This window comes from Sitophilus oryzae, unplaced genomic scaffold, assembly GCF_002938485.1.
Source record: "Sitophilus oryzae breed Bouriz unplaced genomic scaffold, Soryzae_2.0 scaffold_385_pilon_pilon, whole genome shotgun sequence".
Taxonomy (NCBI): Eukaryota; Metazoa; Arthropoda; class Insecta; order Coleoptera; family Curculionidae; genus Sitophilus; species Sitophilus oryzae.
Genome location: NW_022146957.1, coordinates 102,593 through 121,607, shown reverse-complemented (window position 1 = coordinate 121,607; position 19,015 = coordinate 102,593). Strand labels below are relative to the sequence as shown.

At 30.9% G+C, this 19,015-nt stretch overlaps 2 protein-coding genes across 2 annotated transcripts in view; both read right to left on the bottom strand.

Moving 5' to 3' along the window:
• LOC115885468 (gastrula zinc finger protein XlCGF8.2DB-like) overlaps positions 1 to 13,850 on the bottom strand; it is a 40,330-nt gene extending 26,480 nt beyond the window's left edge. Inside the window, exon 1 of the mRNA XM_030904398.1 lies at positions 13,558 to 13,850. The gene's annotated coding sequence lies outside the window, so the exon portion shown is untranslated. The remainder of the gene's footprint in view (positions 1 to 13,557) is intronic.
• The window catches only part of LOC115885473 (zinc finger protein Xfin-like), a gene marked incomplete at its 5' end in the record, with an annotated part of 137,719 nt that overhangs the window by 17,026 nt on the left and 101,678 nt on the right, over positions 1 to 19,015 (bottom strand). The window contains one exon of the mRNA XM_030904416.1: positions 16,734 to 16,934. Coding sequence (XP_030760276.1) covers positions 16,734 to 16,934 — 201 coding nt within the window. The remainder of the gene's footprint in view (positions 1 to 16,733; positions 16,935 to 19,015) is intronic.

Below are 19,015 nucleotides of genomic sequence, written 5' to 3'. Positions count from 1 at the left end.
CTAATTTTTAATGAATTTAGTAAATGATTTTTAATTTGTTTTTTATAATCTGTAAAGGATTGAAAGTTAAAGTTATTAGAAATATTATTCCACAAATGTGGTGCTATGAAACTGAAATTCTTTTGAAGTTAGCTGTTCGGTGTTGAGGAATTTTAAATAATGTACTTGCCTAGTCGAATGATCATGGTCAACGTAGTGAAACAATGAGATCAAATGGGAGGCTGCTTTGTAGTTAAAATTTGATAAATGAATGTCATTAGATGAAATTGTCGTCTGTTAGTCATGGATAAAATAGATAAATTTTTAAGATGGCGTTATTATGATTCTAAAAGGAATGCTAAAAGAAAATCGTAGACACGAGTTTTGAAGTATTTGGATTTTTCTAGAGAATCTAGCGGTTATGGATGTACCATAAACAACATCGACGTAATCAAATAAAGATAAATTAAGTGTGTCACATAATTGAAACTTAGTCTTTGATGGTATATATTTCTTAAGAGACGAAAAATTCTTCAAACGTATATAAGCAGCCTTTAATTTAGTAGTTATATGTACCTGAAAAGAAAGCTTCGCATCAAAATAGACTCCAAGATTTTTAGTCTCTGTAACAATGGGTATCGCAACATTATCTATATGGATATTCATGTTACCAGTCGTATTTGTAATTTTGTTTATACCACTACCAAATACTATAACACAATATTTTATATATGCTGCAGGCATATCGCATAAGTTGGCATTTTGCAAAAAGGCTAGACATATTATAAAACGTTTTTTAGCGTTTTTAACAAAAGAAGGATATTTTCCAAGAGCATACACTCGCTTTGCAAAATGCCTAATGAAGACTAGTAAAATAGCACAAAACATTTTACGCGGGATTGGTATATCTAACCTAAATTTCTCCAACGACATTTCTTGAACTTCTCTTTCAAAATTTAGAAATAATGGCACAAAAAGTGACAATTCTGTTAAATAGCGTATGGTTGAGGATGAATATTACAAAGATCTAAATTCATTTTATTCTAAAAGAAAGCAAAGTTCCACAAAGAAGCACGCCTGTACACAGAATCGAATGGCAGAGTATAATAATTAAAAAGTGAGATATTAATAGATTTTAATATATTTTGTATTTAAAATTATGTTATTTATAATTAAAATTTATGAAATAGGGTTCAAGTTGTTTTCGTCTCGACATTAATTGTTTTTGTATAGGAAAGTGTAGATATGGGGTATTTTTATTAAAGCATAAATTATTCAATATATACTACTTATGCTCATCTCAAAGCTGACTAAAGTTTGATCATTTTTTAATCTGCCTGACCTCGATTCTCGATTTGGAATTTTTTAAAATGACTGAAAACAGAGTATTTTTGCAGAAGTGTACAGAAAATATCATCATTGTATAATATGCCTAATTCTGATTAAGCTTTTTGCAAAGCAACTGAAAATAGATAGGCTATAAGACAATTTAATAAATTGGGAAAGAAATTTATTTATATTTATACGTTTTAATCATTCGTTCAAATCAACTTGGCTGCTATCCAACATAGACTCGATATCACTGTCCTCTTCGTCACTCATTATAGTTCAAAAATAGAGAAATATTTAGAATAAAACCACGATAAACAGCAAATAAAACTGAAGGGTCAAAACGTCTTATCACAGATAAATGAACTGTCAAAATTAAAATGAGAAACGATCGAAGACCTGTAACCATTAATAATCTGTTGACACACACTTAATGCGCAGGTCAGTCCCTATGATGCTTGTTCACTAAACGATTCTCTCCAGGTTGGAACGTATTTTCTCCACTGCGCATAAGGCGTTACCGTACCGAGTATGGTTCTCTGATATGTTGGAACGAAACTATTGTTATCTGTTCACACTTGATAACGGTCAGTGATTACCGAAACGTTGCGTAAATTTTCGAAATTAAAAACAATGTCAATCCAAGAAGGTATTTTATTTCATAATAAAAATGATTGTTTCTGCTAATCAAAATATTATAATTCGACGGTCTAGTTTAAATATAAAATTCATGTGCTGTAGACTACGGTGCCAATATACAAAGACACAGACTGTAAAGAAGGAAAGATAATAAAAATGTAAGAAGAATATTTGAAAATATCAAATAATTTACTGGTAAACAAAAAACATAAATTTTGGTCACACATAATTTTAAGCAAATTATTTTTACTGAAGAGTAATGTTTGAATAAAATAGTAAATAGTTCAAATGTTTGAATAAAATAGTAAAAAAATAGTCTATAGTTTCAAGATTATTTAAAAAAATCTTTTATAAAATACTCCTATTTATCAATATAGAATTTTGTTGTACACCAGTAAATTACTTGTTAAATTTCTAATCTTTAAAAGCCTAGTTTATTGTAATTTATGTGTAAATCATCCTCCATGTTTTGTCAAAACTATGTAAAAACTTAAGGGTAAATGTGTAAATTTTACAGATGTTTTTAATAATAATATAAACTATTGTAGAATTATATTAGATAGGGATAGATTACCAAAGTAGATTATAATTAGGTATATATTATATAGAGCCTAGACCTTTATCAAAATCTTATTCTAAAACAGTATTTTCGTAAATATAAAACTTGATCTTAAGATTGATTATCTGTAAAGAGGGCCTCTTTTATATGTACAAATATTTTTAAACGTCCAAATAAATAAAACAGACAATTAATATAATTAAGGGTAACAATGAAAGATATTTAATCAATTATTTACAAAAATATAAAATAATATACATATTCTATTTCGTATTCATATTAATTTTGGAACACAAATATAACAATAAACCCATATAAACATATAACATAAAACCATATTTTGACATATATCAGAATTACTGCGAGAAAAAATCTATTAGTGTTTTTTAATTACCTGTAAGCTTAAGATCCACTATTTTTTTTAGAAATTTTAACTATTTGACAGGGATAGTTTTTTACAAGACTATATTGAACAGGTTGCCTCGTAACTTTTGGACCAATAGGGGCGAAGCTGCAACTACGTCACAGGGATGCTACAGAACATATAAAATCATAGATAAAGGGATAAAAATAAATAGTCTAAGAGCTAGCAACGTTTTCGAGAAAGTATTTTAAGACGTCTGGCTCTTTGATATATCTCTTACTATGCTCTCTGGAACTGCATGCGGCCCGTCTGGCTGCCGATACCCGTTGCGTTCACTACTGCGCATCGGAAGAAGATCCTATATGTTTTATTTAGTCCTATAAATTCTAGTATTGAATATAAATCGAGCATGTCTCCAAAGCGCAGTGCGTAGAGTTTCCGACCGCGAACCACTGATTCAGAGTTCGAATCCGGGTCAGGACAAAGACTTTTTTATTTTATTTTCGTTTATATTCTAATAGTAAAGTATTAAATATTTGTTTTTTTTTTAATCTCCAGAATTATTTAATACTTTACTATCAGAATATAAACGAAAATAAAATAAAAAGTCTTTCTGACCCGGATTCGAACTCTGAATCATCGTTCATGGTCGGACATGTTCGATTTATATTCAATACTGGAATTTAAAGGACTAATAAAGATATAGGATCTTCTTTCAATGCGCAGTAGGGAGACACAACGTTTACCGGCAGCCAAACGGGCCACATGCTGTTCTAGAGAGCATAGTAAAGAGATATATCAAAGAGCCAGATGTCTTAAAATACTTGTTTTTCCAACGTTGCTAGCTCTCACTACAAATGGAACCAAGAAAGAGAGATAAATAGGCAATACAATAAAGAAAACACACATCAAACAACTGAAAACTATGGACGCCATAAAGTACACAATGAATATCGATTCGGAAATGCACTGTCGGGCAGTTTTTATCATAAAATAATAAATACAAGAAGAAATGTCAAGTCAATGTTAAATTATGGAAACAGTGTGGCTGCCTGGGTAACTAATATTCAGATATGGCCATAAGGATATGGCGGCTGGGACATTTGACATAGACATGACAATGTCAATTTTATTACATTTATTTCCGTTTCCAGTTTTTAATGGCGGGCTGTTCAGGAGGTTCAAATGAGGGTTAATATACTTTTTACTCTTTCTAGTAGTAAATAATACAACAAAATTAATCAAAAATATTTATTTGAAATTTAGAATAATGTAAATATGCAAATCAACACAATTAAAGAGCTATAAACACATAAACTACTGTATCAATATCAAATATTTAAATAATATCAGAGATACTGTGTTAAAGTGAATTAGTAAAGTAACAGTGCATTGACTTACAGAAACTTGAAGATAAATAAATGTTTTCACAGCTTCACGGGCGTAAAACTAAATAACTGGAAGCAGGAAAAAGACAACCGGAACCCACACAAAACCTGGAATCAAAAAAAAAATATGTAAAATAACATAAATATAGGTACATAAGACTTTTGTGAATTAAATCAAACAGGACTCGAATGAAAATAAAATGAATAAAAAATATGAGACATATACATCTAATACCTCATTTGTATTTTAAAATTAATCTACACACATATATTTATTGCATTATTGCTATTAAAATACATAATAGGTACCTATGTGGTATGTAATTACGGATTTCTGTTCATCTTGTAGATAATTATTGTAGGCTAATAAATAGTTTAATAATCATAATTTATCTTGTATAACTTGCTTTCAATTGCTTAAAATCACCGATCAGAGTCTTTAAAGTAGAGATACGGAAAAATCGTTGGCAAAGAATATCCCAAGATCCTTGGGTCTAAAGCTAAAAATATATAAAAACAGTTAATATATTACCTACTTTTACATATAATATGGCCCATACCTATTACACGCAGAAACGTCGATTTCATCATTTTCTTCATGTAATTAATAATCATATATACTTTCTTAAAGAGTTAACGAGGAACTTTATATCAAAAAACATCTTTGTACTTATAAATTTCAGCCGAAATATCATAAACAAACTTCCAATCAAATCTAGACGGCAAAAATTAAAATGCCGCCTGACCTATGCCGGACCTTGCCAGAAGGTACGGGAGCTGACACACAGACAAAAGAAAAGGACGCCGACGTGCATAAAAATGTTCCGTAACAAAAATCATACAGAAATATTCAGATTTTTGTCTAGGACAGTCTAGAGAACCATGCTTTCTTCCTGGGTAGGATCGCGCCAGAACTGTTTCCAATTTTCCGGTATACTGTCACCCCCCTGGTTTTTATCCCTTTATCTATGAGTGATAGCATTCCTATGACGTAGTAGATGACGTTTCCGATAATAGCGGAACCTTATCTTTTAATAACCTTACGGTCATCATTATATGTCAAATATGAGTTATAGAGATCGGGGAAGTTAGCAACTCATTGAAAGCAGGAATTATAAAATACGATACCGCTTGGGCTGCTACGATGCTGCTTTATCCTGCTTCAAATCCCAACCCAGCCACACCTACCAATTTTGAACTATAGTGACTTTTATTTTGGTTGCTGACTTCCCAGTTGGCGACACATGAGAAGCAGGATCGCCAAAACTGGTTTCTGCTTGCGCTGCTATACCCCTGTTGCATCCTGCTCTAAATTTCATCCCAGCAATGCTTGCTGTTTTTAAGATACAACAAGTTTAAGTCTGATTGGTGACGTCACACATAGCAACACAATAAAAGCAGGATGGCTGAAACAAGTTCCTGCTTTGGCTGCTATTTAAATAAATTTTGATAAATAAATACCAGCCACTCTTGTCGTTTTTAAAATAGAACGAATCGATTCCTGCGGTAATCAGTCGCACACTATTAGGAATGATTTTTTTTAACTTGATAAGTTTCAAAAAAATGTCATCGGAACTGAATCAACATGCCAAATTTCAATTTTCTACGATAAAGGGAAGTGGTTCTAATTCAGCTTACAAGATTTGACTTGAACAAACATACATAAAACTATAAATCACGAAAGATGACCATCACGTGACAATTTTACTGTTTATCAAAAACAATCGATACTCAATCGATAAATAATATCGGTTCTTAAAGTATCTTAAAATATGTGTTTATTTTATAAAGTTGCCCTATTGAACCAATGAACTTATTTTGATTCCAAAGATACGCAGTAGTTCTATGTCCACGGAATATTGGGACACACTGTATAGAAAATTCTAGAAGTTAAACCAAATATGTCTATAGATTTTGTGGAACTTTCTAGAATACTCCTAGTTGTTTATAATTATTTAACCAGATGGTGTAACGATATTTCCTTTTAATAAAATAATTTCCCAGTAACTAATTTAAGGGACCAATATTAATACAAAATACGAAAAATATTTCTACATATATTTAAGGCAGCTACATCAATATCTCGATAGCTTTAAACTTAGACTATAAGCTGGAATAGAAGCTACACATTAGGGCCTTTTTTATAGTTTCATATGTCGACGACTACGTCTTACTTTTATATCAATCTACGAATTATAAAGCATTTGTTGTGCATTATTATGGTGTCCCCATTTTACAAAAAAGTCAATTTTATCATATTAAATTATAAATTCTTTATAGATGTAGATGTAAGAAAATTCCTAAATAATGTAATTATATTGTTAGAGACCCAAAAAAAATAAAGGGTGGTCCAAATTAATGGGACAAACTTCTACAGGATGTGAAAGAAGTAATTATAAGCTGATGTTCGATAATAACATCTAAAAACTCTATAGTACATTTTCTGCTTGATATTTTCACTCCAATCATCTTTAGAAAATATGGGGGCAGTTGTAGCCTATCTACTTTTTTAAACCGAGTAATTTTTGAAACATAGCCATTTTTAGATTAGATTTTCTACTATTTTTCAATATAACTACAATATACAAAATTATTTTATTGGTCGTTATACAGGGTGTCCCAGAAATAAGTGCAAGTATTTCAACTGGTAGTATAGTTCAACCCCAGAAACACGCCTATGAGGTTTTTTTCGCGAAAAATTTTTCTTGAAAATTCGGAATTTTTTGGAACTTTTTTTAGTTTTTATTTAAAAAGAATAATTTCTTGATAATATGGCAACATAGGTAGTAGATTCAATTTACACAAAAGAAAATCCAGAAAAGTTCCAGTGGTTCTCAAAATTTTAGCAAAAAATCATTTTTTTGGAAATTTTCAAAGTAAAATAACTCCGTTATTTTGGACTTATTTGAAAAACGGTAAAGAGAAAATATGTTTCTTTTATCGAGATCTACCACCCCATAAAATACTTGCCCTTATTTCTGGGACACCCTGTATATATTTTTAACTGGAAATATTTTATAATTTTGTTTTATACAGAATGAGATAAAAAAAGCAATAAATAAAAACAACAAAAATACCACTCTAATGTAAAAATACACTCAGACGCAAAAAAAAGCAACAGAGAAATTTTTGGTCAATTTTTTAAAGTATTTTATATTTTTGCTATTTTTAGCCCTATTTTCATGAATTTTTTAAGAAGCTAAAATTATATCACCTTTTATTCGTAAACTCAGTTTTTTTTTATAAACTTTAGTATTTGGCATATTATACAGGGTTAATCGACGGGTTGTTTTTTTATCGTAATTTTAAAACACCCTGTGCAATAATTTCGTGTGTAAATTTTCCTAAAATATAATTTTACGTTCAGAACCATGTCTCCTGAGCATTGCGTTTTTATGAGCATGTCAATATATACCTTGGTTAATTTTTAAGAGCGAAATGGGCTTGCCACCAACAATTTGCAAATTTTCAATTATCATTTCTTTTTTGTAGTTACTTTTCAATGTGACATCATTGTGAATTATATACTACTATGAACTGCCCATCATGTTCGACGTTTGGAAAATGCTTAGCAGGAGGGTAGAGGTCGCTATGCAGTACCAGCTTCATTAAATGAACTTCACTTGGTCCTTAAAGAAAAATGGGAAAACATAACGCAATATGTATAAACATAACCGCCTCAGTGACGGTATGAACGGACGTAAGCAAGCAGTTACAGCAGCCAAGGGCGGCAATATAAAGTATTAGGGTATTTTTCCTTTTTTTCTGTTTGTATACTTGAGCATTACTGATGTTTTCTTTAATATCATTAGTTCTGTTATCGTTATTAATGTTTATTAAAACACGAACTGTATCGTTAGTCTTTAACGTTTTTTTTTTAATTCAGTATAAAGCAGTGTAATATGACGTTACGACAATAGTCACCAAAACCATCTCGTCATATTAAAAAATCACATCAAAAAGTAATGACAATTAAAAAAAATTGCAAATTGATCGTTATCAGTTTATTTCGCTCTTAAAAATTAACCAAAGCATGTATTGGCATGACATGAATCAATAAACAAAATGCTCACGAGTCATGGTTCTGACTGTAGAATTATATTTTAGGAAAATTTACAGACCAAATTATTGCACAGGGTGTTTTAAAGTTAGGTTAGGTAAAAAAACAACACCTCGATTAACCCTGTATAATATGCCAAATACTAGTGTTTATAAAAAAGCTGAGTTTACGAGTTAAAGCTGATATAATTATACAGCTTACAAAAAAAAAGATTTTTAAAATAGTTTTACAAAATGTTTGTCCTTCTTAAAAGTTTTTACTTCAGTTTTCAACTGTTAAAATTGTTCTATTAAAGTGTACCACCCTGTAGAAATGCAAAAGGCTATTTAAGGTATATAAAGAAAATTTTATAAATCCTACAATCTATTTTGAGTACCTATATTTTAAAGGATATAATTTACATTAAAAGCAACGAAAAATTCATCAAACTCAAAAACATATTAAAAAATAAAATCGGATAAAATATTGTACTAATGTTCTAATAAATATTAGATACCAAAAATATTGAAAATAGTTCATGAAATATGTTTTATTCAGATACCATATCGACTAACTTTCCTTATAGAGTAAGATCCCAGAGCGATCTGACATAACTTATTTTCACTTATTTTCTAAAAAAATATTATTTTCAAAAAACAAGACACCTTAAATTCTCTGACTTACGTTTTTAAATAGCTTGGATACTGTAAAGGAAAATATTCGACAATAAGTCTGGGGGTGACAGGCAATTCTTAGTCGGTCGACTATTTAGTTGCAGATTTCGTAACCAATAGAGTTCTTATGGAGCCGCGCTCACATGCAATCAAATAATAGTCGGCCGATCGGCTCCAGTATGTATTGTTTTCACTTTTACAATTAATAATAGGTCGAATAAAAATTGAATGTCATCCCCAGACATATTTTCGAATATTTCCCTTTACAGTATACAAACTAAAGTTAGAACGTAAGGAAAAACGTAAGTCAGAGAATTCAAGGTGTCTTGTTTTTCAAATTAATATTTTTTATAAAATATGCGATAATTGTTTTGAGTAGTTTATATGCAATAAATTAATTTACTTTAATAATTATTAATTATTACTTTAATAAAAAAGTTCATCTTATTTAAATAAAGATGCAAAGATAATCGAAAGCAGTAAGTAATTTTAAAATACTTAAATACTTTACTCGGAAACGCATGCGCATAGTTCTCCCGCGCTCATAGTCACGGCTGAATAATTTTTATGTTTAGAGGATGTTTGATCATTACAATCTGTCTGACTGATTAAATATAACTTTATAATAGCTGTCTTAATAACATATGTAAAAATCAGACATGTAAAAATAAGTAAAGTTCATTTATTTTTTGTGGAGCTTTGATAAAGTCTATCTTTATCAAAGATCCACATTTTGATTTTCTATCGTCTGATGAAAGTTCAGGTCCGCGGAAAGTGTCTGATAGTTTTGATACTACTTCAGAGTAATATTCTACAATATCTATACCAAAATCAGCCATACGAATTTAAGTTAAGTAACTCTTATTTTTAGTTATCTTTCGCACCCTGTATCTGCCAAGGTGTCACAGGGCGACTCCCCAAACACGCCGGTATTCAAATCACATGAAAGCACTACCACAGATTATACAGATTATAAACTTATCGTCAAAAGCATTGTTTTTCGTGGTTCCAATTTTCGAAGTCGCGCACTAGTTAGGTTACTAGTTTGCGCACATAGTACGCCCACTTATGGCCTCTAAAATTGTGCACAGCGCCTGACCGGCCTTGTGACCGACCCAGTTATTACGCTGTTTAAACGGGAGTTTATTCTTGTGCACAAGAAAATTTACTCGTTTGCTCATCGTCATAAAAAACAATTTTCGTACCACGAATTAGGGATAAGATTTTTATCTCTATACTTATAGGATACCTAATCTGTGGCACTACTGAGAGCCTAAGGTTTCATCCTTGTGAAAATAAGTTATGCCAGATCACTCTGGGATCTTGGACTATTATTATGGGTATTTAAAATTTATATAGGTAACTTGACAATTGAAATTTAAAAAAGTTGACTATTATTTTAAATCGATTTAAATATTAATAATTACACTACTGAATAATTGGTACAATTTATTTGTAATCAATATTATGGTATAATTATGTTAACAAATATATATTTTATATAACTAAATATTATATACAAGCTAAATTGCTTTAGGTCCTTAAAATATTGTATTAATTTCGAACTATGTGTTATACAGGGTTGTTCGTCACATACGACACGGAGTATTGTAGTTAAACGACTAGATTTTTACAAATTGTAAGTTTTGGGTTCGTTGAAGGACTATTAGAGCTACAATTTAAAAATATTTTTACAATATACAGAGTGTCCCAAATAAATAAAAAAATTTCAAAGTCGTATTTTTTTAAATGGAACACCCTGTATATTATTACATTTTTAGTTTCTACGATTAAAATAAAGGTAAATTTGATTAAGGTTTGTCACAGTTAAACCTTACCATTTTTGAAATATTTAGATTTTTGTCAAAATACAATAATAATTTTAATGCTTCATTTCTCTAAACGTATTTAAGTTTTTCAAACCAAATATTGCACTGAAGTAATTTTTACTGAGTTTCGTGTTGCAATAATAAAAATTATACTACCTTATACAGAGTGTGTCTAAAAATTTATTTTAAATAATTACTAGCTTTAAACGGCAATAAATTATTTAATTTAAATGAAACACCCTGTATATTTTACGAGAATCAGATGCACAATTTAATTGTCTATGAAAATCTATTATACCATTTTTTACCTATCTCTTCAAGTTTCCGTAGAAAATGCATTTTTTTATCATTTAGAACTCATTTAACGATATACCTATGGAATACTGACATTTTAGATTACTTTTAAAGATGTACCAAATTTTTGAAGATTACAGATACTAATATTGTCGATATAGTTCGATTATTTCATTAAAAAATAAAAAACTGTTTGTAGTAACGGACCAGTATTCAAACTGCATTAATTGACTGTTTGCGTTGATTAATAATAATTGCTCCAAATACTAAAAAACTGAATTTTGTATGTGTATTAGACAGTGTGGTAAAAAGTAACACCTTAAAAATGATATTTCATTTTGAAATTTTGATACGTTTTAATCCGGGCCTGACTCGGCACCCATAATTTATTTTCAAGGTCAAATTTATAGAAATTTCAACAATGGATCCAGAGTTAGCCTGCCGTGTGATTTATATGCCGTGGTTTTAATCACCGGTTTTGCTAGTGGGCCATAATTGGGGCTATTTCGGCTATAACGAAATTTTTTATAGGTACATAATTAGAATTTTAAAAGATATTCATAAAACATTTAATCAGTTAATTAAAAAAAGTATACCATTAATATCGCAAATTATATTTTCTCCTTTCATAGTATGTCTATTTAATTGTTTGTTCATGTAACGAGCGCTTTGTTTACTCACTTGTTTCGTCGAACTGCTTGAATCCATTTTTGCTATTGAGCAAATCGGTGTGAGAAACTATGAAGTTATAAAATGTTGTTTCAGAAGAGTTGAGTATCTGAGAAAGTTGAGTTATTGCATGTTATTGCATCCAACAACACCCTAATTACACTCTGCTTTACGCATTAACATTTTTTTTGCTATTTTATTAACATTTGAAACTGTCACAACACAACAGGACGCCTAGTTCGAATTCTTTTTCACTTATTTTTTACTACACGAAACAGCGTTACATCACACAAACCTGAGTGTTTTATAGTTTCAATAATTCAAGGTGACCAACCGTCCCGATTTAGCAGGGACAGGTTCCATTTTTCGATAAGTCGTACAGAAATAAAAATGCGTCCCGGAATGTCCCGTTTGTGTTCTTATTTGTACCAGTTGTCACGAATTCAAAGAATTTTGAAAAACAGTGACAACACTGCAAATTAAATTGTCCGATTGTCCGATTGTCCGTTTCTTGCGCTCTCGGGCGGACCAGACCGGAACTAAGATTTCTGAATTTTAAGATTCGGTTTCAAAAACCTCACTAAATTGCCGCCATGCCATCTTACGACAAAATAGGAAAGCAATATTCATCTCGGCCGACAGGTGTCAAAGATTTCGGGATTCCCACGCACAAGAAGAGTTTTTTTGGTTCTGAATCAATGACTAAAGAATATAAGGACATGTAACGGCCATATACGGGCTGCAGAAAAATTTGTGACCTTTAGACGCCATTTTTTTGGACATAACAAATGAATCTTCAGCGACAATTTTAGCGATTTTTAATAGTTGGTTGTGTGTAGTGAACTTTGTTTAAACTTTATTACAATGGTAATTTGTTCAGCTTTCAAGTGTAAAAGGCGCAATGATAAGAAAGATCCAGGACTTACGTTTTATAGGGAAATAAACAGGTCCACTACACCTTTTTAGCGTTTTTTTATCGAATTCGATAATCATTTTAAAAAAGTTAAGGCCTAACCTGAATGTAGAGTAGATGTATGTACTCGTATGTATTAAGACAAATTAGAAAATAAAGTACTATTTATCTTTTTTCAAGATTTTCGTTAAAATGTCCCGATTTTATATTCTAGAAAGTTGGTCACCTTGAATAACTGCACTAGCAAAAAACTATAAATAAAATGCAACCGACCGCAGCGCCTCAACGGCAAAAATCCAGATTAAAATAAACATTTTGCTAATCCTCAAATTTGTTTTGATTAAATACTTTTAAGTGTATGCCTTTCGAGTGATATAAACAAAACACCAAATTTGAAGGGAGTTATATCTGACCTTAGACAAGGAAAGAGAATATCTGATAAATACCTTGTATTGTCACAGGTATTGTAAACTGGGATCTAATAAAGAACTACTTTACATTCAACTTACGGTTTTAACTCTATTACTTCGTCTATGTTATCCATCATTTCCAATAGAAAAAGAGCAGTAGCTGAAAGAAAAAAAATAACCCGAGATCAGTTCAGATATAAATCCAGCACGATAAATTAAAATTTGTAAGGAGGTATCTTGGAGAAGACCAAATACAGAGATGTTATCACTTATTAAACCTAATTCGTTTAATACATATTCAGACAAGTGTCGTCATTTATATTTAATAATACCTTTTGTATAATACCTACCTAAGTAATAAGTAATATAGAATCTATAGTATTTACGGTTCCAGTCGATATAACAGACACTAAAAACGTAAAATTTTCTATACAGATTAAGTAAAAACATCGTATATTAGCACTTTATTACCTTATATAGATATGGATTGACCTAAGTTAAGGACAAACATTTAATACAACCTTTTTGTAGGTGTAAAAATTAAAAAAATATATGTATTTACACTATTTGCAGTTTTTCCAGCTTCCAGCTAGCAGCCATTGACTTTTGAATTGACAGTTGATCGGCGGCAGACGGCAGTGACACCACAGATTAGGTATACTGTGGTGACACTTTACTTTAGGGATGTTGACTTAAATCGATTCTTCAGAAAATCGATATTTTGACACACGATTCTTGATTTTTTGAATCAATTATTCTGTATTATTATTATCCACCTGAAATATTAAAATAAACATCAATTTTTTGAAGAGTTTAATAATAATTAATTAATACTCATTTAAAATCTTAGGAAAATGTAACAATAAGAGGTTAAAAAATAATATAAAGTAATAATTGTTGTTCTCACCGTAGCGAGTAGCTATTTAAAAAAACCAAAATAATTTGGCAGCTGCTACAAATATCTTAATATTTTATCTTCTACCCCTATCCATGCCCATATATTTATTTTTTCATTTTCCAAGATTTTCTTGACTTTATGGTGAAGGAAGATATAATTGGATTCAGATTCCCGGCCAAAACCATCTCGTCATATTAAAAAATTACTTCAGAATGTAATGATAATTAAAAAAAATTGTAAATTGATCGTTATCAGTTCATTTCGCTCTTAAAAATTAACCAAAGCATGTATTGACATGAATCAAAAAACAAAATGCTCAGGAGTCATGGTTCTGAGCGTAAAATTATAATTTAGGAAAATATTGCAATAAACACACAAAATTACTGCACAGGATGTTTTAAAGTTAAGGTAAAAAAAACAACCACTCGATTAACCCTGTATAATATGCCAAATACTAAAGTTTATAAAAAGTATGGAGTGTAGAGGTTGCGACCTCTACACTCCATAATAAAAAGCTAGGTTTACGAATTAAAGTTGATATAATTATATTATGCAGCTTGCTACAAAATTCATGAAAATAGGGCTAAAAATAACAAAAATACAACACTTTAAATTTGACCAAAAATTTCTCTGTTGCGTTTTTATTTGCATCTGAGTGTACATTTAAAAAACATACTTAGATCGGAGAAATAAACATCGGAGCAACATCTTCATGTTCTGTTTTTATAAAATCTTCTGTTTGGTTGTAATGTGTTATGAATATTTTCTTTTTCTACAAATGCGTATCTTTATCCACAAAAGTCAGACGTCATCGTCAGGTTCCATTTTTATAAAATCTTCTAGCTTCACATTTCGAGTGGCAGATTCATTTTCGCTATTACTGGAAACAATAAGAAAATATTTAAAACACAATGGCCGTATCCATTAATAAAAATACTTTTAAAAAACATACTTAAAGTCATCGTGCACCTCTGTCTTCATAATCGGAGCGACATCTTCAGGTTCTGTTTTTATAAAATCTTCTGATTTTTATTTCATTAGTCAAGTTACAGATAAACATTCAGAATTTCTAATTAATGAGTTACATTATTATCACTAAATTAGTAAAAATACACTTAAAAAACATACTTAGAGTCATCCAAAGGCGAAGCGAGATCATCAATTTCGATTTTTAAAGCATCTAATATCACTTCATCAGTTGAAGATGTACAATCGGCATTTCTGGAAACAATAAACAATTAAAATGACGAAATATGTGCCTGGACATTTTTGTTCCAATGGCAATATTTCAATAAGTTTTTTTGATAAGTGCCATTATTTTGAATATTTTGAAGTTTTAAAACAGCGACCTTAAATTTAGGGTATTAGAAAAATAATACTCATATTTAAAACTGAGTAAGATCACGTCAAGTGGACCCCCTTTTCCCACTTAGTCATGGAATTCTATTTAATATATACAGGGTGCGTCTTAAATTATGTGAATAGTGAATGAGAAAATGAATAAAGCATTCAGACTTTATCTGTGACACTGTATATGATCCATGTATTACACAAAATAAATTTACCTGGGGCGCTATTCTGTACAATCGTCGGTATCGGTAAGTTACCGACAGCTATCGGTACGTACAGCCAATGAGCGTCGTGCTGATTGTTGTTGTCATAGTTTTAGCTGTCATTAATAGGACATATAGCAAATTTGTACCGACAATTATCGGTATCTCTACCGTGAGATTAACAAGGGCACGGTAGAGATACCGATCCTCGTCGCTCGTCGGTATCTGTCATAGGGCCGATAGGTAACTATGACAACAACAATTAACACATTTTTACTATATAGAAATACATATCGAGAGCTGTCGGTAACTTACCGATACCGACGATTGTACAGAATAGCGCCCCTGGGGCCCCCCGAGATCTAATAACAGAATATTTAAATACTACAGTCTAGTAATCGTACAAAATATTTTTCATATAAAGTGTTTCAAAATTCGCCCCTATAAACCCACCTTTTTAGCCATATATTTTTTAATGCGACATATGGCACATTTATAGACTTTTTTCTCGGCTTCTTTCGATCTAATAAAAGAATATTTAAATATTACAGTCCTGTAACTCTATAAAACACGGTTCTTCAAGCATATAATCTCACGTATTTACCCCTACCTATTTTACTTATGGTCAACACCATAAAAAAAAATTATTTTTTTTTTATTTTGAAACACCCTAGCTACACGAATATAAATTTACCTGGCATCAATATGTTTCTTCTCAAGGTGATCTTGTAAGGCTTGTTTCTTTCTATATTTCTTATCACAGTGTTCACATGCAAACAACTGTCGGTCTTCCGGTGCCATGTGAATTTTCTCGTGTCTGTAAAAATTGGGCTTATCTAGCGTTTGATAGCCACATATGGCGCATAGAAGAACTTTTATCTCAGCTGCTTTCGATCTAACATCAAAAGAATATACAGGGTCGCTTTATATATCGAAATCTGGTCGATTACGATAAAAATATAAGAGGCAAATAAATAAATAAAAATGGTTTTGGAGATACATTAGAAGGCTTCTGAATTAAAGAGTTATTCTTTGAATATGGGTTTTAGTGCTCTTCAATAAATGCAAATAGAATTATTCTCAAAATAATTAGGGAAGCTTGACACTGGACTTATTAAAATTTACATGGGATTTCCTATGTCCCGTCCGACGATGCAACACCCGGTATGCGGGAGGCTACACGAAAATAAATTTACCTGGAATCAATATGATTATCCTCAATGTGATGACGTAAGCCTTGTCTCGATGTATATTTCTTATCACAGTGTGTACATTCAAACAACTGTCGGGCTTCCGGTGCCAAATGAGTTTTCTTGTGATTTTGAAGACTTCTCCTATGTAGCGTTCGAAAGTCACATATGGCACATTTATAGACTTTTTTCTGAGATTTTTTCGATCTAACAAAAGAATATATATAAGTATTAATAAAATGAAAAAATATTTAAATAACAGTCTTGTAACTCTATAAAACAAGGTTCCTCAAACATATAATATCACATACCCTACACTATTATAATTATCATTAACAAAATGTTTTTGTTAAAAAATTTAGTACTGAATCATACATACAGGGTGATTTCAAAAATATCTAAAGTTATTCTTTTCAATGTAGGTTTTAGCTTTCTGTCTTAGCTCTTCAATAAAACCTAAATAAATTATTCTCTAAAATAATTAGGGAAGCTGGGATAATTGACCCCATTAAAATTTATATGGGATTTCCAAACCTGTCCGACGATGCAACACCCGGTATATACTTACGTGGATAAATCAACGCAATAAAGTTTAGCATTAAAAAATATCTCAACATCAATGACATGCCATTTTCGCAACCTTCTTTATTGAACTTACCAGACGTTCAATAGGTTTGTCTTTCTCGAGGACCTACTTTTAGGCTCCAGTGCTAACAGTTGCACGTATTTCAAAAATAATCACACGTATAATTTGGTTTAGAACTAATAAAAAGATATGGAAGGGAGCTGCGTATCAAAAATGTTAGATCCACTGCGATGGGACCTAAATATGGTCATGACTTAAATTCCGGTTTATCAGTGCTGTTCTTGGAATAAGAAGAGTGCTGTTCTAATTTTATTTTTATATTTAAAAAGTGTAAAACTATGACAATGTAGAGTAGACGTGGGTCTTGGAATAAGAAGACTAAGGAAGGAGATAATGTTATCCATGTATTCATGCAGGGGTGGGCGGAGAAAGCGCCATAAAAAGTATCTCTAGGGTGGGAATCCTTGATGTCTTGTTTGACGATTCTTTGACACATTTGAATTTGATTTGAAATTTTGTGGATTTGTCAGTCTTTACGGAGCTTATTTTATGTTATTTATTATTTATTCTACTACTGATAGTTGTATGAAGGTAGTAAATCTAGATGGAAATTGTGGCAGAACTTAAATTAACAGTGACACTATCGCGATTTATCGAAAAAGACACTAAAATAGTTGGTTGTGTAGGGTGCGGTAGATCTCAGCAAAAATCGAGTGAAATAATGGAACAACTTTTCGCTAGTAAATGACTATATAATATACATACGTGTAGTAAACCGATCATTTATGAAATTCACTTAAATTAACTAATTATATATTTTTTCTTGCATTTTTGCTTTTATTTACTACTTGTCAAAAATTAGATGTCAAAGAATTTAGATACGTCAATTTGACTTACCTGCTTCAGTAGCGTATCGGATGTTTATGGTTATAAATAATTATTATAACTTATCTATTTTTATTTGAATTTTATATTTTTATAACAATTTTAATAACTACCAACATTTATTCACAACGTAAAATAAAAAAAAATATTGGGTCTACCCCACGTCTACCCTACATCATAGTTTTACATTTTTTAAATAAAATTAGAACGACACTGATAAACCGGAATTTAAGTCGGCCATATTTGAGGCCCATCGCGGTGTACCTAAGATTTTTGATATGCTCCTTCCTTAGTCTTCTTATTCAAAGCGTGGGGTAGACTCAATAATATGTTGTTTTATTTTACGTTGTGAATAAATGTTGGTAGTTATTAAAATTGTTATAAATAGTACGTAACACTATCTATAGGTGAAGATACACGTTTTTCTGTTATCCACCAAATAAAATTAATAATATATCTTTGGCGGATTATGTAAAAGCGCTATTTGGTGTCTGAAAATGGGGGTAACAATAATAACGACCAAATCAATATGCTTAGCGTCAAGGTGGGAATTTTAATTTTCGTTTTCTGTATATTTCTTTATCACAGTGTGCACAAGCAAACAACTGTCGTTCATTCAGCTGGGCGGAATTTCCCTGGTGTCGTCGCAAGTGTGATATAGGGTGTTTGTGCCACAAATGGAACATTTATGGAGATTTTCTGCATCCTGGACCTAAAATCATCGAAGATTACAGTTGAGGGTTGAACTTGGTGTTACACAGCAAAATAAAAAACACTAATCAATAATACTAAACATTTTATTTTTGACGCAGCTGAG